Source organism: Agelaius phoeniceus, chromosome Z, assembly GCF_051311805.1.
Source record: "Agelaius phoeniceus isolate bAgePho1 chromosome Z, bAgePho1.hap1, whole genome shotgun sequence".
Lineage (NCBI taxonomy): Eukaryota > Metazoa > Chordata > Aves > Passeriformes > Icteridae > Agelaius > Agelaius phoeniceus.
This window is the reverse complement of record NC_135303.1, coordinates 23,627,446-23,654,339: the sequence shown is the minus strand read 5'-3', so window position 1 is coordinate 23,654,339 and position 26,894 is coordinate 23,627,446. Positions and strand designations below refer to the sequence as shown.

General features: G+C 35.5%; 1 protein-coding gene across 4 annotated transcripts in view; it reads left to right on the top strand.

The window, feature by feature from the left end:
* KIAA0825 (KIAA0825 ortholog) overlaps window positions 1–26,894 on the top strand; it is a 231,294-nt gene that overhangs the window by 25,970 nt on the left and 178,430 nt on the right. For 3 of the 4 annotated variants that reach the window (XM_077171844.1, XM_054652196.2, XM_077171845.1), the window contains exons 2-4: window positions 11,364–11,503; window positions 16,332–16,500; window positions 21,760–22,429. In XM_077171844.1, coding sequence (XP_077027959.1) covers window positions 11,373–11,503; window positions 16,332–16,500; window positions 21,760–22,429 — 970 coding nt within the window. In that variant the 5' untranslated portion in view covers window positions 11,364–11,372. Of the gene's footprint in view, window positions 1–1,988; window positions 2,147–11,363; window positions 11,504–16,331; window positions 16,501–21,759; window positions 22,430–26,894 lie in introns of all 4 variants that reach the window. The other variant, XM_077171843.1, reaches the window with a different exon arrangement.

Genomic DNA, 26,894 nt, shown 5'->3' with positions numbered 1-26,894 from the left:
CAATCCACGTGGCAGAAGTTTGTATGGAGCACATGATCATCGTACACCAACTCACTGGCATCCATGTCTGTGACAGGAGGAGAACAAACAGTGCTCTAGGTGATTACCTAGCAACATCTTTTTTCCTCCTTACTGATCTGCACCTTGTCTGTGGAAAGACTGTCCAAGACTGCGGACAGACTCAAAAACTTCAGCAGATTAGAAAGGAAATGTCCCTTGCCCCTCCAGTGTGGACCAGAGTCTAAACTATTGGGAGCAATAGTACCCTCTGCTCAAGAGAGAGGGTACAAAGCACAAGGTGACCTGTGGCTTTTGCTGTGTGACTCCAGAGAGGATGTAAGGAAATGGGATGAAAAACCCACCTCTGTGCTGGCGGCACAGGTACGTGAGTTGAGAGGAAGAACAAACATCAGAGGAAGCTCTGCAAAGATAAATGCAGCTCCAGTTTCCAGTGGGCAAGTCCTCAGACAGAATAGAAGGGCTGATGTTACTTTCAATCCTGAAAGGATCTCCAGTTCATATTTACAAGAAACATCAATGAATACCATGGCCAGAACTAGAGAGGCCCTGACTTTAGCCAGGTGGGGGAAAGGGACAATCAGATCTATTGGACTGTGTGGATCCAATGGCTTGGTGCATCAGACCCACAAGAACTTAAGTCTTTAGTTGACACAGGTGTTCAGTGTACCCTAATGCCATCAAGATATATAGGGGCAGAATCCGTCTCTGTTTCTGAGGTGACAGGGAGCTGGACAGCTGACTGTACTGGAAGCTGAAGTGACTCTGACTGGGAACAAATGGCAAATACACCCCATTGTGACTGGCCCAGAGGCCCTGTGCATCCTGGGCATAGATTACCTCAGGAAGAGAATATTTCAAGGACCCAAAAGGGCATCATTAGACTTTTGGGATAGCTGATTGTACTGGGTTTGTGTGACCTGCTTTTGGAAACAGGGGCTATAGGGCGTGGATTTTGTGAGAAGCTGCTGGAAGGTTCCTCAGCATCTGGCAGAGCTGATCTTTGGCAGATCCAAATATGAATGTGCTGCTGCCTAAGGCTGGGCCAGGTAGAAATGGTGGTAATGCCTCAGTGATAACATATTGAAGACAAAGAAGAAGAGGAAGAAGAAGGAAGAGGAGAAGAAGAAAAGAAAGAAAAGTATTGCACAGTTTTTATTATAGCCAGAGAAGAGTGGGATGAGAATATGTGAGAGAAGCAACTCTGCAGACACCAAGATCAGTGGAGAAGGAGAGAGGAGATACTCCAGGTGCCTGAGCTGAGCAGCTTGTGCGATGGAGCCCATGGTGAACACCGTGGTGAAGCAGGTGTGTCCCTACAGCCCTTGGAGATCCATGGAGGTGCAGAGAACCATCTGCAGCCCATGGAGTAGACTCACACCAGAGCAGGTGGATGCCCTAAAGAGGCTGTTATCCTGGGGGAGGCCTGTGCTGGAGCAGGGTATCTGACAGGGATCTGCAGACCTGTGAGGAGACAAGCCCATGCTGGAGCAGGTTTCCTGGAAGGACTTGTGACCCCCTGAGGGACTCATTTTGAGGCAACCTGTCCTTGAAGGACTGAGCCCAGTGCAGGAGTGACCCACATTGCAGCAGTCTGCCTATGGGATAGACTCACCTCTGAGAAGTTTGTGGAGAACTGTCTCCTGTGGGAGAGACTGCCTGTGGAAGTAGTGGAAGGACTTCTCTCCCTGAGCAGAAGGAGAAACAATGTGCAATGAGCTGACCATAACCCCCATTCCTTGTCTCCCTGTGAGCCACTGGGGGGCACAGCTGGGATGGAGATAGGGGTGCAGGAAAGGTGTTCTTTAAGATCTTATTCTGCTTCTCAGTATCCTGCTCTGATTTTGTTAGTAATAAATTCAATTAATATCTCTAATTTGAGCCCGTTTTGCCTATGATAGTGTTTGGTGAATGATCCCCCCTAGTCCTTGACTCATGAACCCTTTGTTATGTTTTCTGTCTCCGTCCAGCTGCAAAAGGGAGTGATAGAGAGACTTTCCTGGGTGCCTGGCATCCAGCCAGTGTCAATCAATGAGACTGCTGTAGTGACAGAGGGCATGAAGTAGCCTTGCCTGGTCTTTCAGAGGACCCTTCTGCTGTGGGACTGCTGAGGGTTGAAGAATAACAGGTAATGATCACTACCACAACAGTGCAGTGTTGGCAATATCACACCAACCAGGACTCGATGACCTCCTTCCACGAGATGATTCAGGGATCACAGCACCAAGGAGCAGTCAGCAAGACTCTCACCCTTTAGAGCCCTATATGGTCAGTGCATAACTCCAGTAGAGAGCAGAGACTGACAGAATTATGGTCAGAAGGAAGTCACACCACCACTGAGCGCTGCTGTGCTCTATATGCTGGAACTTCAATATGAACTGGAGTCCAAGGCAGCAAAGTGCTGCCATCATTAATACTGCTTTTTCTCCATTCCTTTAGCAGCAGACTGCCTGCAACAATTTGCTTTCACCTGGAGCGTATCTAGTATGCCTGCAGTCAATTGCCTCAGGGCTGGAAACACAGCCCCACTATTTGCCTTGGACTTATCTAGACTGCAGTGGCATAGAGTGATATTGCTGAATGAGAGAAATGGGCAGTGCTCTACCTCTACACTGACTTGTATAGAGGTGGAGCACTGTAGATGGCAGCAAACGCCCTGTGGGGATGGCTAAACCAATGGGAAAAGACCAATTGGCAGCACGGAAGTAAATCTGGGCTGCTGAACTGTGGCAAGATCTCACTCCCCAGGGAGAGGAGTTGGCTGTAAAAGTACATAATGTAGATGCACGTGCACGCAGGAGTTGGGCTGCTGGAAAACATCACAACAATGAACAGGTGGATTGGGCTGTCGAGATTAAAGTGTCTCAGGTGGACCTGGACTGGCAGCATAAGAGTGAATTATTTCCAGTCAATGGGCTCAGTACACCTCAGGTTATCAGGGAAGAGATGCAACATAAAGAGGGGTTCACAACTCAGTTATGCACCTAATGATGGACATTTTTTACATGTTATTCAGAAGTGAAATGTGCACTGCATTTAAGCAAGCAGGTAGGTAAAGTCTCTATGGTGTGGTGGACAATGGTCGAAATATAAATATGGAGTGATTTGGCAAGTTAATTACATCAGTCTCCCACAACCTGCCAAGGCAGGCCCTGAGTGCTGACAGTGGTGTGAAGTGCCACTGGATGGCTGTAGATGTATCCTGTGCCTCACCCCACTGCCTGGAACACCAGCTTGGGTATCAAAAAGCAAGTCCTGTGACCATATGGCACCCCAGAAGAAATGGAGTTGTAAAATGGGACTCATTTCAAAAATAGCCTCACAGACCTCATAGCCAGAGATCATGGTATTGAGTGGGTATCATATTCTGTCATGCACTAACCTCTGGGAAAATTGAGTAGTACAATGGACTGTTAAAACCACATTGAAAGCAATAGGTGGTTGGACCTTCATACGTTGAGGTCTGCACTTAGCAAAGCCCACTTGGTTAGTTAACACTAGAGGGAGGCTCCATGAATCGACCTGGCCCTACCCAATCAAATCTCATATCAAAGAGGGGGATAAAGTTCCTGTGATTCACATTAGGAATGTGTTAGGGGAGACAGTTTGGATTAGTCCAGGTTTAAGCTAAGACAAACCCGTCTGTGGGACTGTTTTTGCTCAATGACCTGGGTGTACTTGGTATCTAATGCAGTTGGATGGGGAAACATGATGTGTACCTGAAGGGAATTTGATTTTTTAGGTGAGAGCAGTCTGTAATATTTTGTTGTATAATATTAGTAGCTGAATGCCATAACTAGCATGGATAGTAAGTATGGACTGCTCCAGATACACTGGTCATGAGTTCATGATGCAGCTTGCAACCACCTGACAGCACACCAGCCCTCCTGCCCTGGAAGGCATCTAGGACAGAGAACCCACAGCCATGGGCTCAATGAGCTCAACAGATACCTTGGAGGAATGACTATTGATGATAGCTGTGCTTGTGTATATGTACTATATGTGTATGGTGGAAGGTGTAGGATTTGAGTATAAATTATATGGTGCATAATAAGGGGTGGATAATGTCCTGTTTTTTTCCAGGACAGGGTTATTTTTAGCAGCGGCCAGGATGGGTCATGGCTAGCACCTGGAGGTTATTCTCTACCATCTCACATCATCACTGCAGGTTAGGGGAGGGCATTCCTTCTGGCTGTGGGGAATGTGGCAGGCATTTGCTCAGGGCAAGTTTCTGGGTAGTGGGCTTTTCCATGTATGAATCAATCTCCTTTCTTGTACAACTTTTGTGTATTTCAGGTAACATTGTTCCTGAAATACATTGTTACATTTCTGATCTTATTGCTGTTTCCAGTAAATTGTCCTTTTCTCAACCTGTAAGCTTTACCTTTTACAATTCTCCTCTCCCTCCTGCCTCAGGAAGTGGGGGAGGAGAAAGGGGGAGTGTACGAATCAGTGCATGCTTTGGCGTGTTTTCAGTAATGATTCCTAAATCATAACAACATAGTAAAAATAGTTAGCTTGTAATTATTTTACTTATGAAGTGTCTTTTTCTTAAGGAGAGGCAAACAGATGCTTAGCAGTGCTTTTGAAGGTGAAAAACATAGCTGAGTAAGAATATGAGCCTGCATTGTGCTGTAGAATCTGAGTGGTGCATTGTACATTAGGCAGTGTCATATCAAGCTTTACAAGCTGAGTAATGGCAGCAGAAAAAAGTAATAATTTCATTTAAAAAAAGATGAAAAAAAAAAGAAATTTCTTGGCTAATAAAATGTTTCACGTGATCCTGTGTAGTGCTACTGCAGTAGCAGTAATAATAGTATTTGGGAAAAAATCCAAAATCCATTAGATTTATACTACGAAACAAACTTTTAAGAATGTGACTATAAACTTGGGCCAATTTAAGAGGCATCTCTGTGGAGAGCTTCTGTATTTCATTTTTATAAAATGGACATCTTTCATGCTCTCAGCTTTAAATTGAGTAGTAATGAAAGAAAATAGAGTGTGTGGGAATGAAGGAGCTGAAATGCAGCCTACCTTTTAAAAGCTGTGGTCATGGACTATTTTTGTAATTCTTTTAAAATATAATAGTTTCATTGGAAGGCTATTTCCTGTTAAAATTCCAGCAACTCTGTGTCTGATCTACTGAATGACAAGACCTTGAAGGTCTTGAAATTTCTGTCTTTTAAATACCATTGTCCTTAAAGTGAATTGTGTTACAATGGAAGATTTTTCCAATAAACAAAGAAAAGGCTTTTAGAAGTAGCTAGTAGGTATTTGTAAGGTTTTTAGTTGAAAATAGTGTACTTTTGGTTCTTTACCAGTGTGCTTAAAGATAAGTTATTTCAGAACAGTCCTTATAAATCTGTCCAGTTTTAGACACTAATGATCAGCAAGATAGGAATGCCATAGCAGATGCTTTTCAGAGCACAGTTCTGTAAGGGATTTGGGGGGGATTTTATAAAGAATTACCTCTTCTTTCTGAGTTTGTAAGTGCCACAAAATGACAAAACTCAAATATTATATGTAAATAGCAGTACTTATTGCCACAATTAGACAATTCTGCAGAGGATGCACCATTAGTCTCATATATGTCTTATGTTCTTGTTCTTCAGGAAGAAAACAATGCCGTTCAGTCTTTCTGGAAAAATTATTGGTCTTAGACATTTTCTCATACCTCTATGCAAAATTTACCCAGTAGTTATAACCCTCATCTGGAGCAGTACAAAATAAATTAGGTACTATAATCTGTTTTGAAATGATTCTATTTATTTTGCAGTTTCTTGGGTAGAAGATTATAAGAAAATATGGAGTAGGTATTTCCAATTAGGCTTCTAAGAATCTCTTTTCTATGGATTGATGATTACTTTAGTGTACTGATTGGTAATTATTGTTTTAATTGAAAATTATTTTAAAACATCTATCATTCATAAAGTATAATAATTTGACAATGAGATTGATGTGGTCTTAAATGGTGACATAATCTAAATCGATTTAGTCCTAAATGGTGACAGTGCCAGAGTAATTTTGTCCTGTGTTTGTATGTGACATTGGCAGAAAAGTTGATTAGTAAATTAATTTTTGTAAGACCTTAAACCATATAAAAAGAAGATAACATTGCACCACATTTATCCTTTCTTAAAAAAAACCCAAACTTATGAAATAAAATAGATGCTCAGGCAATTACAAAAAAAAGTTGCACTTGTATATAGACACACTTCTGTGTTGTCACATTTATGGTTTTAGTAACCATATAGACTAACAAGGAGGTAGGGAAAGCCAATAGATTTAGAGGTAGGATTCTTAATGCTTGTGGGCTTCTTGTGTAAGGGTGGCTTGTTTATAAATGTCGAACCTTGGATCATACACTGCAGGATTGCAGCTGCAGGATAACCAGCTGAGAGCTGAAGATGGTATAGGACTGTTTGTCTCAAGAGCTACTCAGAAAATAGCCATTTCTTCTTTACTGAAGTTTATGAAATCACATTATCCTTTATTCCTGTCTTCTGACATAACTACTCAGGAGTTTCCTTGTAACTCCAGATGGCATGTTCCTCTTTTGAAGTCAGTGCCTTTACAATAGTGTCACACCAATAGTATTTGATTAAGTTTATGTAAGTGAGAATTCTTTCCTGTCTTTGAACATTTTTACCAGTCCCAAGTAGTAACAAATCTTAAAAAGCAGTGCTGATTCCTTTCTATTCTCAGCATTTCTCTTTCTGTGGCTTGAAGAATTGGGGAGAGACAATAGGGAGAACTCACAGATTTTAGCTACAAATGCTGGCATGTACATATGCCTAAAATGCAGGCCTAATCTATATAGTTTGAAAAAAAACTACAGATATTAAAAATAATAGCATATGCTATTTGTCAGAAATGTGCATTTTCACAGTCCTTTTTGGCAATATTATGATTTAAGTGCTGATATAGCTGCTTTAGATCACAGCACTGCATTCTGATATTACAGCTTTAGGTGGAAGGTATAGCTTTCTGTTTCATCCATAGTGAGGACTGTGTTTCTTTAGTTATATTTTATTACCATTTTATTTGGTGACTCTTATGGCAGAATTTGGAAGAAAGCTGTGTTCAAAAGAGTATTTATGTACAAATGAGTATTTATGTACAAATGAGTATTTAATTATAGATACTTAGAATCCGCCTTCAAAAAATATAAAGGCAAATGTTTTAAGTGTGTGGTGGATAATAATTTACAAATATAAAATTAACATTGAAGTAAAAGTTTATGACAACAGCAAATATGAAAAGTCTGCAGGGGGAACATTGCAAGATTATTTTTGTATACTTGTTTCAAAGTTATTTGTGGCATTCAAAATATTTAGTAAATAAAACCATAATGAAGACTGGTGGTTCTGTTTTGTTGAGGGGTTTTTTTTGTATGCATTAAATGTCTCTTTTTTTACTGGAACAATATGATGTTCTTTTTGTAAATGTTTTGTGAGCTTCAGCAAAGTGGGCAAAATAGATGAAAGGCAGTTTGGAAAATTTAGATAGGGATCTTCGATACATATGAGCAGAAACAAAAATGAATCATGTTCTTTTATACAGAGAATTTTAAATTTTCCTTTTCTTTTACAAGTCTACTTTAAACAGTAAACAATTTTAAAGGATTTTTGCCACAGAAAATTGAGTAAAAAAGCTTTTACCATGTCAGAGTAGAGCTCAAGAAATTGCAGTTTTTAAATGGATTTCTTTTGTACACTCTATGTGGTTTTCAAAATAATTTTAAATATTCAAACTATTTAAATATACAGAACAATAGGAATTTCACATTGAATTGTAGTATCTCAGGCCACTGTCATTGCTCCTGCTGCCTGCTGTGCGATTGCAGATGACTTCTGTGCTGTAAAGCGGCTGGAAACAGTTACACAACTAAAGCTAGATAAAGGAAATCATTGTTAAGGTCTCATTGAAAGCATAAACTGAGTGATGAAAAATCTTGTCAATTCTCTTATTCCCTTTTAGTTTTGCAAGGATGTTAGGGCAATAAAGAGATATCTCCTGTAAGATAAGAAGCAGTAACAGAAAAAAGCTTCAAAGATTTGGCTAATTCTCTATATTTCAGTGCTGCAGTTTGACATATCCCTTTTTCCAAATTATGGGTACATTGAGATGTGCATAAGCAACAGATGTGCTCAAAAAATTCTGTTCAAGATTTAGCTAAATGCCACTTATACAAACTCTATGTCTGAGAACAAAGGCTTATTATAGTAAATATAAATATTACAAATTGATCTTAGAAATTCCATGGAATTTCAGATGTATGTTTGTACTGGAAGGCTTTTACAATTATGTTTAACTTAATTGTTTAATCAGAATGAAGAAATACCCAATTGGAACTAAATATAATTTTTATAGGAGATTTCTTCCATTTAATTGACACTGAAAAAGAAAACTCACACCCAAAAAGTGCTTTTCAATGGTAAACTCTATGAGTTTTAAAAGCAAGAATTATCTATGGTATTAACTTGATTGTTGCGTAGTATTTTTTTAAATAGGCCTAATGATTTTTGGTAAAAAGTTTCATCATTTACACTTGTTAGAAGTGGGAAATTATTTCATTGATGTTAAATTTCATTCATACCATGGCTTAAAATAAGACACCTGAAAAATATTTCTTTTTAAGCTAAACTGTACATTGGTTAAGTTTCTTAAGTAGCTACCGAAAACATTGACGGCTACATCATTTTAATGCTGATGAACAGCATTAAAATGATGCTAATGTTTTGAAAAGAACTAAGTCTTTTAAGATAGCGACTTCGAGAGTTGCACCTGAAACAGGTTCTCTAAGACCATTTGTCCTAAAACATACAATAGTTCATCATAATAGAAAATTGAAATATGATAGAATGATATTTTTATGCAGCTTAATAACAAAGCTTAAATTAATCGCCTTTACAGAAAAAAGAGGGTTATTAATGTCTAAAATACTTTGACAGAATTGAGATTTTCCAAACTGAGTTCTTCTCCCATTTTTCTTTTGAGAAAGAAATGGATTTCTTTCTTAAAAAAACAAACATTGAGGGTTTTGCCTTTAGAGGAGAGCTGTGTCACACTGGTTCTTTGAGAGCATCAACAACTGTCTGCTCTTTGGATTAACAGGAGAGGTGGGGAAAATCCCAAATGAGAGGGGATGGCCCTTGCTAGTTGACACCCATCCTGCTGCCCCCAGGAGGGCAGGCAGCAGGCTGGTGGTGTAGTTCTGTTTAGAGTCAGATCATCAGTTAGAGTCTTGGTGCACTGAAGGCCCTGGCTCTGGTTATGCTAAATAACAATAAAATTTCTTCTCAATTGTGCTAATTTATGTCTTAATGCTCTTATTTTTTCCTTTTGAAACATTTTCGGGTTTAGATTTTCAGAAGAAAAAATTAGTATAGCCATCTAAAACAGTATTTAAAAACTGAATAATCAAATGTTACTTTTCTTCCATAAACCAAGACTGAAAGGAATAATTGCTTTGTTTTGACAAGTGAACCAAAGAAGTATGACATAGAAGTCTTACAGGAATGCATGCATGAAAACTAGGCTGTCATGTTTACAAGGTGATTTTTTTTCATTTGATGAATTTTTCAAACAGTTACTAGTCTGTAAACTATACTGATATTTTTTCCCAAGGAGCATAAGCTTCTTTTGGCTGTAAAGAGTTAGGATTAAATATAAACACATAATTTTGATTGTGCAGCTAGTTTATGAAAACTCATTCCAAAATGTTAGTATTTTTGCGGTATATATATATATATATATATATATATAATACAGTTCATTTTACACCAATCATTGTTTGTTCTACAAGTCAGTTGAATAAAAGATGGGTTTGAATTATAGGTATTGAATGGAGTTAAAATGACATTCTGTGTAAACCCTTTATAAGAGAAAAGGGTGTACGTGACCAAGTCCATTGTAAAGTAGTATCATATTTGAAGAAAGGGCTGTATTTTCAGTATTCCTATTATCTCAGTTCTGTAAAGCACTGTTTAATAGATTCTATTTAACTACTACTTTTAATTAGTGTCTTTAATTGTAGTAACATCTGTTATGTTTTATATTAAAAGACTGACATTTCCTTAAGGCTTTAAGAAATTGATTTGATTTACATCCAGGCTTTTTCACCAGCAAGTGATTGAGTTTCAGCTACATCCCAAAATGCTGCAAGTGTTTGAATTGTTATTTGCAAAGGAGTATTCTGTAACTTCTGAGAATTTAAGAAAACACTTTATCCATGAAATATTTCATATTGGTGTGCTGTAAATTTCATATTGGTGTGCTGTAAAATGTTTTTTTTAAACGTTGCTTTGGAAGAGCAAAACCAGACATGTGCATTTCTGCTACTTTTAATTCTACACCTATGACCAAAACCAAGCATCTTGACCCTGCATATTAAATATCTGATGTTCTTTTTAAACATGTGTTTTGCAGACAGTTCACTTAGAAAAATTCAATTTGTTTTTCTAGTAATGGCTCTAGATAACAACCAATACTGTAGCTGCTTTATAAAAGAATATTGCTTGTAGGAAAAATAGTGTATTCAATATATTTTGTTGCCCAAACTGTGTGCATGTGAATATTTTGTTTGTTTCTTATGTTGTTCCTGCAATATGGATAGTATTAAATGTGACATACTAAATAGTAGGCATGAAATATACTAATTATTAAGAAGGTTCCAGTTTTTATATAATATTTTTCCTTAATTGGTGGTAAGTCATCACTAATGGTAAAATCAATGTCATTATTTCCCCACAAGATGATGCAGAAAAAAATAGAAAACAGGGAAAAAAAAAAACCTGCTAATGCTTTGTTTTTGATATAAAGACACAAAGGTAGTGTATTAGTTTGAATAGGCTGGTAGATTTGACCTGTGAGTCAAATGCTATGTGAGTCAAAATGAGTACAAAGCAAGATGAAACTTGGTTTAGTCTGGATTTTTATGTTTTTGCAATGATGTGCTGAATTTCCAGAAGACAGTCACTCCTTGGACAGAAATTATAAGTATACAGAAAATAAGTTTACCCTGTAATATGTTTGCTTTTAGTTTCCATTTATAATATAATTATAAGAGAATTTTTTTTTCTAAGTCTTAAAAAAAAGTTACTGCTGTGATTAAGGTAGAAGAACTGATTTCTTTAAACTAAAGAAATGCAAGATACTATGAAACTTATCTCAACACTTGCGTTCCTGGTTTCCCTCTGTAGCAGTCTATGCAGAAGCATAATAATCTAATATTTGTATTATTATATAATCTAATATCTCCAAAGAACAAGATGTTGTGTACTTTGGTACTTCTAGTCTGCATCTTTCCATTATTTAACCATTTTTCTGTATTTGTTTTACAGATTCTAAAAATGGAATGGGGAGGAGAGTATTCTTTTGATTCTTCCAATTTAGACTGTTTGTTAGATGTCCTCCCTGGAGAATTGGAATTTCGACAAATCCTTAGTGATCTTGATGAAAAAATAAAGAAGAACTCTTCCAGGTAAAGAGTATTTTATTTGAATCCAAAATACTAGTGAAAGTCATTTGGGAAGAAATGTGGCTTAACTTAATTTTCTTTTCTAGTAGTAGGTTAAAATTCTGATAAATATTTCAGCAGTAGTTTTATTTTAACCACTCAAGCATTTAACAGACTTTAATGCTGTATAATTATTGTGCTAGAGTCTTTCTCTCTATGGTATTTTTAACAATTGTATCATCTTAACCTTAGGTTCTGTTACAGTAGGTATGATAGTGAAGGAAGAAAATGTGAATTCCCATGACAATTGTATTTTCTATTATTATGAGATAGAATTTCCTACTAATGAGATGCATTTTTATTGACTAAAAGAACTACAGAATTTGACAAAAGCCAAAGTTTTAACATTGTGGCTTAACTCTTTAGTACCTTTGTAATACTTTCATGAGTGAAAGATGCTCTTAAGCAAATAAAGTTTTTGTCCATTTAAAAAAATAAGTATACAGTCAGAGATATAACAAATGGTACGATTTTATATTAAATTTTGAAAATGCTCACCTTTGTGAGCATCTTCAAGTATGAACAGTGCATCTTAAAGTATGATTTCAAAGAACATCCATCATGACATCTCTTTTAAGATTGTATCACTTTAACGTAGCCCGCGTTTGTCAGAGGTCTTTGCTCCCAAACAGCTTCTGAAAGGCTGGAAATAAACCATTGCCATACCTCGCTGGAAACTGACTTAGATAATTTCTCAGTTATTGTAATAGTGGTTTTTTTGGGGGGGTATTTCTATTAGTTTTACCTCCCATTTGCATTTAAAACTTAGTGTTTACTAAAGCACTTGCAATATTAATTCCATGATAGCAATGGTAGTGAAGATCTGGTAAATATGCTGTTATGGACCACTGCGTAATACAATTTAATGTTAAGAGTTTTCCAGCTGTTGACATGAGCGAAATGTAGATACTTAGAGATTAGTTTATGTCATAACATAGTTAATTACACAGGTAATTAAGTTTCCTGTGTCTATGGTCTTGTGTATCTGGAAAAAACAGCATCAGCATTTTTAGCATAACTGTTGTCACCTCTTCAACTAACAAATAAAAGTGATTTTGTTGTCCTTGTTTAGAGATATCCTGAGAATTAGGAAGATTATTCTCAAAATGAACCTTTAGAATGAATGCTTCACTACTATTTTTTGTTTTAATGTGGAAAAATGTATGCTGCTTGTTGAGAAAACATCTGACTATGGGAAAAGAAGCCAGCTGTTCCTTCTTTAAGTGGTACTTTATAGCCACTTAGCATTTTTTGTTACATTTTACGTTAACATCATCACAGTGGAGGTGTTTCTATGTCTTGAAGGAGGCTGATTGTCACTGTCTTACCTGTCTAGTCTTACAAATTAGAAGGAACTTTTACTGTAAATTTTGTGAGATACTAATGATATTTTATTAAAGGAGAGCTGGAATTTGGATTAGGATGTGATACACAGCAATGCAGGTCAGGAGAAATTCCTGCTGAATTGACACTTAAGCTAGCTTTAACTTTATTTTCACAAGGAAAAGGAGGAAGTAGCTCTGTAGTTACCAGGTGCTATTTTGCTCCTGTAATATGTCAGTTTCAGAAATTGAAAGAGTTTAAAATAAGATGGACAGCAGCTGATGTGACTTTTAAATTAAAAAGAGTCCTTTTATTGCTAATATATTAGAGGTAGCATAGAATGTAACAATTTTCAAGGTACCATTGATCTTTGTAAGTGGTATGATAAGAGCAGCTCTATGTGATACAGTGATACAATTGAAATACAATCCATTTTTCATCAGATAGATTTATGCTTTTATTAGACCACAGAGAATGAACATAATAGTATACATCATATATATATATTTAAAAATACAACATTGTCTAAAAAATTATGAGGCAAGAGTGTATAAATCATTCAACTGCTCATTTATTGCCTTCTAACTGAATAGGTTTTATAAAATTCTGTGACATGACAAATCAGATACGGTTTTTAGCTGTTGAATTACCTTCAGTAGTTTTGTGCTGTACCAATTCTATTTGGGGCTGTAACAACAGCAAAAAAAGGCCATCTGTGTGCAATTGTGTTATATGCAAATTTGAATGTAGTAAGTGGTTCATTCATTTACTGTTATGTAATGGAACTCCTATTACACTTGAATGTTAAGTTTATTTTTACAGCAGTTTATAGAAGCAGGTGAATATGAACTCTCAAACTGATCAGCATTGCTGGCCAGTTTTGGCTACAGGGGTAATCTCAAGGTTATTCCAAGTGTGAAGTTGTATTAATCGGGTTGGCCTTTTGTCTTCATTCTTTCCTTTCACAGTTACTTTGACTTTTACTGCTCATCAAAACTGAGTATTTGGATTATTTTTCCGACTTGGTGGTTTAAGAAGTACTAACATTTCACTTGTTAGCAATTCACAGAACTAAACTTGCAGCTTATATTTAATACTTCTAAGCAGGAAATACGGTACAGCGCTTGAAACCAAGCCTATAGTTCATAACTTGAAGTGATTGCTAAGCATGAGATCCCTTCAGCAGTTGATTTTTATTTCCGTATTCAGTTTTTTCTTCAGTGAGTGCTACCTTTTAGTTGTGATAAAGCAACAAGATTTTGTGAGACTGTAGGACAGTAGGAGATATTCTATGTCTTCATCAACAGAACAATTGCTTAGAATTCAACGCAATTATTTAATAATAGTTGTATCTCTGCAGGTTCCAAAAAAAAGGTTGAGTTATCTGTGGACAAAAAATTTATTGAGGATCATTAAATTTGCAGGTCCATAGTATGTATATCATGTCAGTTGACATCATCTGAATTAGTGCTTCAGTATGTTCAATGAAGGAGTGAATTTGCTCTGAACTTGAAAAAAGTACATTTGCACTTAATTAAAAAATATTACTGGCAAAAAAGGAATCTAGCACTTTATATGGCTTTAAAAAATTGTACTTTTAAGAAAATTAATGAAATACATTAAGCATATTTTTCACATCAAAATTACATTTTTGTTTGCAGTTGCTGAAGCTTTAGGAAATTTCTTTTCTAAGCCAGGAAATCAAAGACTCATTCTACCTACACTGGTATGAAATTATACAGTTTTTGACACCAGCATAGGTGATGAGAATGATTATAATAATATTTAACAGAATAATTTTTTTAACTTAAAACGCTTGCTTTCTAAACTCAGGTAATAGACTATTTTTTTAAGATAACCAAATTCCTAAGTATTTAATTAATATAATTCATGTAAAGGAGTAAGTAACTATAATTAACCATGTTCTTGTATTACTGAGTGTTGACAAAATTCTTAGCAAGATGCAGCAGTGTTTTTGAAACCCTGTGTACCTACAGTATTCTGTATGCTGTAAATAAACAGGATGAAAATATGTTTATTCAATCAAAAACAGCTTTAGTCCTAATTAAATGTGTATTTTGGGAGGATAAAAGGATTAATTAAAATGAACATAGTTATCATGATTTATACTTGTGTGGAAGGTAAGGAGCAGGGAAATGGCACTGAAATCTATCCATTTAATCCCCTTATTAGTATTGGGACCAATTACCAAAATGTCTGGTCTTGAGAAGGCTGTAGTTTATTCAAAGCTTGTAGTTTATTAACTTGGTCACAGATTCATATGTCAAAGATAAGTGTAAAACTTCACTCATAATAGTAGTAGATTGGCAGAGATTTAACACTAGTAGTGTCTTTTATAATGCGCAATGCTGTAATGTATTTGGGTATGTTTGAGATACATCAGCACACCACAATAAGAGTCTTTGATAGTGTCCCAGGAGCCAAGGTGTATGAAGAAGGCATTTAGTTTCATAGTCCTGAGAAGAGGTTTCACTAACTAAAAAGATACTTGCCAATCTTTTGTCAAGTTTAGGATTGGAATTCATGGCTGGGCTATTAAACCCAGTTTTGCCAGGATCTAAATTCTATTTTTCTAGCTGAAACTGTATGAAATATTAAGCATCGCTTTTGAAAAAAAAAGTAGAAATGAAATACCAAAAAGGTGTTTTTGCAGGAAAATAAATAGAGTTATATTGTTTTAGATTTTTTTGTTTTGTTTTGTTTTCACTTAAGTGTCCACACAAGTAGAAATAAAATAATTCTGTATGTTCAGTTGTTCTTGTAATCTTTGCAAATGAAATCACTGTAGAAACGTAACCGACACATCTGGTTTCATAAAAAGAGTTATGATTCTAGATGAATGTTAAGGAGTGGATCAGCTCCTTGAAAACAAAGTCTCTTTTCTTTCAAATATTCTAATGACAAAACAAGAAAGAAAAGATCTGCTTTCTCAGCACAACTGGCTCTGAAATTCTTTTCAACATTTTCTGTGATGTCAGTGGATCTTTAAGAAGTTATTAATATATCTTATGTTTTATAAAACAACTGCTGATTGCTAAAGGAGCAAAATTACACATTCACCTTTGAATGCAGTACTTGATTCAGTTTATAGTCTCTGCTTTAGCTAATTAAGCACCAAGGACCAGATATTAGGTTGGCTAATGTCTTGTTCATTAACTACTTTATTAAAATGAATAAGATTGTTTGAAGGTGAAGCCATACATACTCTGGCTGAGGATGGTACAATCTGGCCTGAAGGAAAGTTTTTTTAGCTCTAGCTCAACAGTACTTAAATGTTAATTGTTAATTCTGCAGATTCAGGTCTTATTTTGTGAGGGCAGCCTTATCTGTGTATAAGAAGGACTAGAGTTACCTTAAATTTAAGTAGTTTTTCTTTTTAAAATATGGCATGTATAAAATACTTTTGTCTCCAAATAATGTAGAAAAATCCTGTGTTTGTTTTTTTTAGCATAGAAAAGTGTCTTAAGGACCTGCAACTGGACGTAAATGAAATATGTACTGATGAAGTACTACAAAGCACAACTGACTGCATTCAGTGGCTAAATAACTGCAATTTTAGTTCTCTCAGACCTTCTTCTACAGACCATGGAGAGCTGCTGGAGTTCCTTAAGACCCTGGTAAAAATTGTTTATTAAAAACTTTATTGTTGAAAAGTTGATTATACAATTGGAAGTGGGGAGGTGGGTGGATGAGTTCAATTCGTTTTCTCATTTCAGCCTTTACTGTTATGAGGATAGTTCATAAATCCATGCCTGCAGCAGGGTGTTATGTTTCCTTTTGATCATGCCTTAAATAGACAAACTTGGAACAAAATCTTTTCACAGATGCTACCATATGTTCAGCACTGCTTGGATTGTTTTATAAAACACGTTGGTAAAAAAAACATTGGAAGTTACTGTCTATACTGAGGCTGTTAGTGTTACTGCATATTCTTCACTTTTATCAGTATGAATTTAACTCATCTAATGTATGTTATTGTTCTTTATGCATTATTTAAGCATAAACTTCCTACCTGCTGTGTGGCCAAAGAGGTAGGTGATAGATGCCCCATCCCTGTAAATGTTCAAGGCCAAGTACTACTGAGCTCTGAGCAGCCTTATCTGGTTGAAGATGTCCCTGTTCATTGTAGGAGGATTGTACTAAACAAGCTTTAAAAAAGTCATTTCCAATCCAAATGATTCTGTGTTTCCCAGTGAGAAATGTGGGAGCTACATTCTTTGTTCTACCAAATTATATGACTAGATGCAACCAGAAATCAAATTTCACTTCAATGAAATTGAAGAGTATTAGAGAGTATTTTTATCCAAATTTTTTATTGAAAGCTTGCATTTTGTTATACATGTGGAAATGGAAGTCTGGAAAATTGAATTGGCAAGATAAGTAAAGGTTTATCCCTCAGTAAAGGATGGTTTCAAGTTTATATATAAATTATATGTGTGCATTTGATATGATACATGTATATGAAATCAAAACACATAAACAGTATTCAGTGATTATTCTTTGTCACTTCCGTGTCATGGTTGTAGACCATGAACAACTTTAGGCTAAGATTAACTGTAATGGAAGAGAGCAGGAATGTACAGAAGGGGAATTTAGAGAAGGGAAGTGTTTTCTCTGGCTAGAGCACAAGCTTGATAAAATCAATCGTTGATTAAATCAATCATTTTTTTAACTCATAGGACTCTTGTTGCTCTTTCACCATTGATTCCACTGGATATTGATCTGTATCAAATGAGGAAGTTACTTTTTAGAGGCGCCAAGTCTTTAATGTTCATGTGGTGAAGAGTGATTTTGTTCTTTTCTGGCAAAGTTGATCAGTATGAATGTTGCTGTTAAAAATCATCCCATACAAGGATGTCAGAGGCTGCCACATGTCATACTTGATCTAGATGAAATTGGAGAATCCCAGAAAAAGCTGACTATGAAGTTCTTGCTTTCAGGAGTCTTTTGTTATTCCTCTTGGTCCACTTAGATCCTTATTGTATTCCCTCAGAATGTGGCATGGCACTGATGACTTACTTGGGTCCATTCCCTGCTTGCTTCCTTCTTCAAGGTCTATTCAAGCCATATGCCTGAACACCAGGTGGCGGCATTTGTTTGGAAAACACAAAAATGTCCCCATCTTATATAAGATGTGCTTTCCAGCTCTCCAGCTTCCCGGGAGCTTACTAACTGCATGACAGTCTTGCTGTGATCTGTAGTATCCAGTTAAGCCTTGAGAATGGCTCTGTGGCAGGCTGCTAAACAGACAGCAAAGTGAGAAGCCTGGACGTCTCAATTCTGCAGTTTATCATGAAAACAGTTTTGGAGCTCAGTAACTTTAACATCACTATTTCCAGGCTTATGGCTTCTTAGATAGTCCAGCCTGTTGTGTAGATGGAATTAGAGATGAAAAATGTATCTGTACTGTCTGTATCTGTAGTACTGACTGTACTACAGTCTGTCTGTAAGAAGCTACTTTCATTTGCAGTCAACTATTTTCAATAATATTCAGAATTAATGAGATTATTATGAACGGACCTTTCTTAAATATATATCTCTATCCATTGAACTGATTAGATAATTTCTTCTTGCATGCTTTTAATAAAGTATATGTAATTCAGTAAAAGGAACCTTCTTTCTACTTCAGGACAACATCCTTATTCATTGTTATTATTTATTATGTGTATTTATTTTGTTAGGAATTTTGTGTAAAGCTGCTGGGACAATTGAAAAACAGTACAAAGTTCGTTTTGGGCTTTGCCTGGGGTGCTATATTTATGTTTATTGTTATTATCATACGTTTGTAAATTTTTATGAAAATACTGAGAATTTCTTCATAAAGCCTGAACATGTTAATTATGTGAAATGTTGTCATTCTGTGTACTGTCTTGTAAGTCAATATTTAAAAGATGAATATATGCACTAACACATTGTCATTAAACTCTGTTCCTGATAAAATAATGGCAGATTCTTTTTTTAATCAAGTCTTCATCTTACTGTACTTGTTTATTGATATGGTAGATAGTTGTGCATATTACGCTGTAATCTGGTTGGTAAACTGCAACTGGTTTTCTGCATGTTATTGTTATCACTAACTTTCTGTGCTAAAAAGGGAACTTTTTATGCTTCTCCAAAATGTTTGGATACTAATTTTGGATCTTTTTCTCTTGAATAGTGCTGGCATCATCTTTTGCAATATTTTTATGGTTAATTTTTAAATTAAAAAGCATATATCGATATAGGCAATGTGTGAAGACTCTTGATAACACTTTCTAGAGCTTCAAAGTTCACTTCAGGTACTCTTTCTGAGTATCCCTACATCTAAAATAGCATCTGCAAGCTCCTATTTTTAATGCTGTAGTTTAAATTGCAAAGGGCTTGAAACAGTCCTTGGATATATAAAAATATTTCTGCTTTGCCTTAAAAAGCAGCAGTAAGGACTTGCTTGGAAGATCATTTGGATTCACCATTGAAGGCATCAGGTGCATGCACTGTTTTGATAGCTTCTTTTGCTTTGTACATTTCAGAATGTAGAGCAATGTATTTGAGCATGATTCATAAAAACCCCCAACATTTAAAGTCCAGAAGTCTACTTGCCAAGAGACAATCTTTCAACACAGTGGTTAGTAATCAGGGCTTCAGTTTACACTTTGAAACGCATTTTTCTTTGGGGCCACTAAACTTTATAGAATAGTTTAGCAGATAATAAAAGACAATGGGGTCAGTATTATGCATTTTGATATATATGACTTAAGATTTGAACCAGTTGCACATATTTCTGTTACATGCACATATTTTGTAGGATGATATTCAACTGATAATTTCCTTTATTATTCTGTCTTCCACATCTTTCCTGCTTATTAAGTATGAAGAATTAATAAGAATTATTTTGAAATAAAGATCTAAAATGGAAGAAAAATAGGTAGTCTGTTATTTTTAAGACTTTCTTTATAAGAGGCAATCATGCTCCCAGTTTGTTTTCAGAGTTAGGTACTGTAGTGAAAGTGAGGGTTTTTTTCAAGAAACTCTGGTCAGAGTAGAGGGCAACAAGAAGGTTAAACCCTCTAAGGTATGTAACAGGTTTGAAACATCCAGAACAAAGAATAGGAGTTCTGAATTTAAAAATTTTTGTCACTCTAAAGCATACTTACCTATTGATAAAATCTTGCTACAGAGGAAAGATTTAGTATTTGGCATTCCAAAATGGTTATGTTTATGCAATACCACACTCAAACTTGAATAATTTACCTGCCCTTCAAAATGGGAATGGAAATAAAACTAATATTTTCTTCAAATATTTTAAGTTAAATAAATCAGCAATGCTGAAGGTGGAAGGTAGCAAAGGTTTCTTTACCAGATTTGCTTTATAGGATGGAGTATGACTTGCAGACTGTGTTGATTTCTAGTGTTTAGTACAGGGCTATGTTTTGGATTTGTGCTGAACACACAGCACAATATAGAGGTTTTTCTATTATTGCCAAGCAGGGCTTACAGAGAGCCTTTCTGCTGCTCATACCGGGACACTGGTGAGGAAGTTGGCGGTGCATGGGAGGGTGGGAGGACACACAGCCAGGACAGGTGACCCAAACTGACCAAAGAGATATTCCAGACCATGTGGCATCAGGCTCCATATATAATGTACGGGGAAGAAAGAAGACAGGTATGTCTGAAGTGATGACCTGGTGATGAGTGATGCTGTCCTGATAATGGCTGAACACCTGCCTGCCATTGTAAGCAGTGAATTAATTCCTTGTTTTGCTTTGCTTGTTAATCTGTCTGTCTCTCAACCGATGAGTTTTGTGGCTTTTACCCTTCCAGTTCTCTCTTCAGTCCTGCTGGTACAGGAGTGAGCAAGTGGCTGCCTGGGGCTTGGTTGCTGGCTGGGGTGGAACTATAACAGATAAAGGACAGACTGGAATGAACTCCCCTGAGGTGGCTTGTCACAATGCTTTTTTCTGTTGGAGAGAATCAATGGGAGATGAAGGAGCAAGTGAGAGGGCTTCTAGATTCTCATCCACTTAAGGCTTTCCTACTGAAACTAAGAAAATCAAGAATACCACCAATTCCACTCAGTTTTCTTGTGATGGTAGTATTGAGCTGTGGCAAGAGGAGCTGCTATTTACTGCATGACCTCTTGAAGCTGAAGCAGCTCTAAGGTCAGAGATCCTTGCCCTGGACTGAGAGAGAGCTCTTCAGACTTGAATGAAGAAGGAGCAGCAGCCATGTGATTTCACTTGCTTTGGTAACTGACTGCCTTCTCCAACCCATACAGCACAGATCTACATGGAGGTCACTAATATATCAGTCTGCATCTTGGTTTGATGGGTTACGCAGCTTCTTATTCCTCTGTCCTGTGTCATCTAAGACTCTTTAATTCTTGACAAGTTTTCAATTTTACATCTTTAAGCGACTCCTGGGATGACTTTTTTATCATTAGAATGGTCTTTTTGATGATTGCCTGTTGAGCCATAGAAGGTGGCTCAACAGGCAATCATTTTATAATTCCTTTCTTGGTTTTATGAGAAAAAACCAGTCATTATCTGTGTAAATCTTAAGTAATTTTTTCATACTGCTTTCTTTAAAAGATGCTGTGACAACAAAAACGCTGCCAAGGGTTTCCTTTGAACTGTGGTCTAGAATTGATTGAGAAAAGAGGTTGGGGATATAAGAAAGATGAGAAGATGAGTGTGAGTTATTGGCAGAGGTAGACAAGAAAATTAATTCATGTATAAATCCTGTTTTCCACAGATTTCATTATTTCTGTTGCTGACATATCTTACTTGCTGTTAAGATAATTAGTATAGGAAACTGGTTTTAGTCTAATATGAAGCTGTTCATTTAATGAACTGTAATTAAAAAAATTTCTAAAGTACTGTCTGATTTACCTTTGTTAGCAAAGCTTGTTGAAGAATGAGAAGAATCAAGAAGAAATGGTACTTCACTTCCTTCTGGATCTGTCTAGTCAGTGTGGTGTCTCATTTCCCTGTACTGCAAGTGGGACGTCTTTTGAGTTAACATCTTCGCTTCATACAATTCAGGATGATTCAGCTGTGGATGTGAAATCTCTTTGGGACGATGTGAGATTGCATCTTCGACAATTTTTAGTAAATAGACTGCAAAGTCAAGAAGAAACAAACACTAATGCTTCTCAACAACAAATGGAGTTTAAAACTCGGTGTGTACAGCAGCTTTTGTTTCTTTATCCCAAATCAGAAGTCTTAATGAGGTATCAAAATATGCAGAATAAACTGGTTAGTGATCTTCTACAAAACTGTATTTTGTCTAGTTGTGGTGAAACAAATTTTGATAAGGTGGTTCATGGTTACCAAAGTTCCATACCCAGATTGTGCACAATGATAAAAGAGGATTTGCATATATTAAGTGGAACAATTGGTCCATCTTCGTCATTAAAGTTTATTAATGAAACTTACCTGGATACCATCACTGAAGAAATGACAGTTCTTCTTGAAAGACTTTGTGAACTGCAGTTCAAAGAAAATGCTCTACACACAGTTAAAGCAAACAAGATTTCAAAGAAGCATAGAGGAAGAGTTCACGCTGTGGGTTAGTAGTCTTATTTTATGTTCTTTGTAGTTAGGTGTTATTTTAATTATGCTATTTTTTAATATATACTTGATTATTTTATGTGAAGAGAGAGACCTGAAATTAGTAATTACAGCTTTATGTTTAAAACACATTACCGCAGTTGAACTCTAGACTGTGTCAGAATTGTGGTACAAAAGTAAGAGAGAGTAACTTATGTAATTAAACAAAATCCTATTATAATCCATTGGATAACACTGTCATGTCATAGTAATTTTTTTCAGCCTGTTTTATTCCAGCTACTGAAATATGTACTAGAATAAGAACTATTTAATCCAGATTTATATAAACACAAACTGTTGAGTCTTCCACTCCCACTTTTTTTTTAATTGTCAGACATTTAAAGGAGATTATAGGAAAGACAGTACAGTAATGTGTCCATAAAACAGATAGCGATTCACACATCAGAGCTGACCCAAAAGATTATTATGCAGATTCTAATTCTGAAACTAAGAAACAAACAGAAAACCCATTTACATTTTCTAGTCTTGTGAAAATACAGTAGATTCAAGTTAATACTGCCTGGTCATTTTTTCTTGTTCCAAGAAATGTCAAGAGGAAAAAGAGTCTGTTGTTGATGTAGTGTTTTCTGTATTTTCTTTTTGCAGTTTTTAAGTCTGACATACTAATTTCCAAAGGGAAGAACCAATGCTTTGGAAAAAAAATGATACAGAATCAAAACTTCCATAACATAATTGCACAATTGTGTGTAATTCCTTTTCAGTGCAGTGTTTGGAGCACACCTCTGTGCAGGAGCTGTTTGTTTAAAGCATAGCTTTCCATGAAGGGATTTGAAGACAAAAAATATTGAAAGTTTAGAGTCATGTGAAAAATACAGAAACAGAAGGTCTTGAATTGTGCAGCATAAAGAAAGGATTAGTGAGGTGATGATTTGTCAGGTCTACACAGAAGAAAATCACATACTTCTGAGTTTTAAAGTCAGCGTATGTGTTAGTCAACTAAAAATTCCAGTGGAAGAAATGCAAAGATTATTTTCAACAGGAACTGAAATATGGAGGAATACTGGAACGTGTTAAAGACAAGGAAGAAGGCATGCAGATGAATAGAAAGTATGAGAAGTTCAGTGTTGGTGGGAAACAATGAAAAGAAGTAGTGTCAGAGTTCTGTTGAGATATAAAATAACGAGAAATGTGTTTTTGAATTACATGGTGAGATGTGAGTCAGTGAAAGGATTCACTGACAAAAAAAAGTTGCCTGCAGTGAACAGAAGTTTGTAACTTAATTTTTCTTTCAGTCTTAAAACAGCTCATGAAGATGGGGAAGTTCATCTCCATTTTACATCTAAAACATGGAGTTTAAAGTGCTCACAAACATGTCTCTCTGAAAAAATCATACTTTAACTCTGTATTATAAGATGGAAGAAAACAGTCATTCAGTCTATTAATAGAGTACTTCCTCTGCCTACATTTTTTTGGCCACAGGATATGACTTTGCATGTTTTTGTGCCAATACATCTATCAGATTTCCAGTGCACATTTCTTTCACATGGTCAAAAACACAGAGGAAGGTGAAAACAAACAGTAAATTTTAGGTCTTGCTTGCTTGCTTTAAAACTTTAAAACATTTTCTGCAATTAATTAAAATATAATTTCTAATTTCATAAATATTAGATCAGATTATAATTTTTATTGAAAATTCATTAAATGTCAGATTTCAGATGCAGCAGCTGTCTCCTTAACACCCATAAAATGTGTTTAGAATTGCTGTTCATTAATATAATTTAATTCTCAAGATTACTTTCTTCACAGGGGCTGTCATAGTCATGTCTTCATGTTATTTTACTTCAAGAAATTAGTATGGGAAGTAGGTATTGATTTGCCTACTGGTTTTCTACTATTCTTACTAGTTTTCTGCAGAAAACTGCTCATACACACTTCAGCCATGGAAGCCATAAGGCACCAGCAGTGAAATCAGAAATCAGGCTAAAACAAAATATGTGGTCAGAATTGTGAAGTTTTGAGTGTGATTTCAGTTTTTTTTTATTTTCTGGATGTGTCATAGCCTATTTGGTAGTATTCATCAATTCAAGCAAAAGGTATCCTTGTATCATAAATAAAACAGTTATTGCTGTGTAACTTATTCATATATGAGCTTGTATGTGAAGAGTCTTTTTTGGAAAGAGATTTCTCTCCTATAAATATATGAATATACTACATTTGTACCACACTAAGTTATATAAAGGCATTTTTTTCCTTTAGAATTAATATGTTCACAAGGCAGTTCACAGTGAAATAACTATTTGGGAAATATTTTAAGAGATTTGTAATGGTGGACAAGTTCTTAATGTCAAGTGACTTTTCCTGCTTGGAACTCTTAAATTCTGGTACTTTGTTGCCCTCCCACAAATTAGAGTGGAAATTTATTTTTCCCAACCTAACATAGGCTAGGTTAAAAGACAGCTTTAATAGATTATCTTGAGAGTGATACCCAGTTTGCCAAGTATTAAAAGAACCTCATGCATAAATATAGAGGGAAGGACAGAAAGAGAAGGTTTTTTCTTAGCTGAGAGACAGATGTGTGTCTTATTTTTTGATGTATGTTGCTTCTGCCCTTTGGGAGCCCTCAAACCAACACATTTCAGAATATCAGAATAATTTAATCTAGGACATTCAGTTGGGACTGTTATCCCAGAGGTGATAGAAGGGTTTGTGTTTATTTAGTCCATCCTCAGGGTAATGTGGTTTTTATTTTATATTTGTTGTGGGGTTTTTTCATAAGAACTGCTGTAATTGATCCTACTATACAGCATAGGGAAAAAAATAACAGAAAATGATAAAGCAGTGCCAAAACCTCAGAAAACTTTTTATAGACAACCTATTTCTTTTGGCAAAATAGAGGTAGTCTATAACAAGCTTTAACAGAGTTATCTTTAAAATATTCCATATATAATAATCTATTTGTGCAGTACAGAATTAATGTTTTTCTTTTCATTCTGTGCTAGAGCAATTATTTGTGAAATACTATAAAGAGTTCATTTCCATTTATCAGTACTTCAGTAGGAAGTGTGTGGCTTGACAGAGAAGCTGTCAAAATGGCATGTGAAAAGAGGCAAATTCTGGAACTCAGGATCTTGGGTTGCCAGCTCTAGTGGAAGCCAGTGGTTTTATGTTACAGCTTGATCCTCTTACCTGTTACATTTGTGCCTCTTACTGCCTTTATAATGGTGCAGAATTCAGCCAATAGTATTTGGGCTGTTCCTGCACAAGGTTTTTATATAACATTAATTATAATTTCTCCGTATACTCTCAGAACATAGTGTTTCCAGCTTGCTAGAATAATGTGCAAGGAAAGTTTCCCAACCCACTCCCTCAAGTTTTTTTGTTATTAATGGGATTTTGTTGTTTCAGACTTTCTATCGTATTAATCATTTGCATTCTTCTAAAGTTTATGTAATGTTGTGGTATTTAAAAGTATACAGTAATATCTGTTGACAATACTTAGCATGGAAAGAATCTCAGTTGGTTTTCAGCTGAGATTTTTTTGCGATTTTTTGCTTCAATTTCCAAGGTGGTATTTCTCAGATTATTTGGGGTAAGTCTGTGTATTGTAGTTTTACCTTTTGGACCTTTTTTGTGTTCCTTTGTTTACAAAAATATTAAGCTGGTTTAATCAGGCATGACTAACTTATATTAATTTCTCATCTGTTAGATGAGGAAACAGCTACTCTTACAGATGTTAAGACATCTGCCAAAGAAACTTAAACCCCATGGAATTATGGACAGTTGATGTATTAGTGGAAGGTTTTCTTTGACTTTATTTATATAGTTTTTGTATATAAACAGAGTATAAATACTTATGTAGACTAATTAGCTATTTTTTCTAATTTCCTGTAGTTAAAATGAAACAGATCAGAGCTTTAAGTTTTATTTTTTCTGACATATTCAAATTGATTGGCTTAATATTTTTAAAGATCACAAACTTTCCAGAGACCCTTAAACATTTAAAATCATAACTGAAATTCATTTTTAAAATCTGAGGCAATAGATACTGTGTTCCTAAAAATCAGTAGTTTGTAATTTTTAAGAAAAATATTATCACAAAGTGAAGGTAAACTAAAGTGATACAGATTTAACTAAGTACATTTTTAGGGAGAAAATGATTGAAATACCTTCAGAGATATACTATAATATTAATATGAATGTATTACACTTTTATCCCAGTATATAGCCTTTTAGTTAAATGTCCAGCAGGCTTCCTTTCTCTTTTCTTTCTCCAGAATATAACCCATGTCCATCCTATTATAAAGATATAATCAAATGCAAACTGTGATTTAAATTATTATATTTTAAATCTATTATCTTTAGATGTTCATGAGTTCCTACAGAATATATTGTGTTTGTAAAACACCTAAAATGAATATGGCGTATAGCTAATCTTGAACAGAAGGACTCAGTACCATGTACAG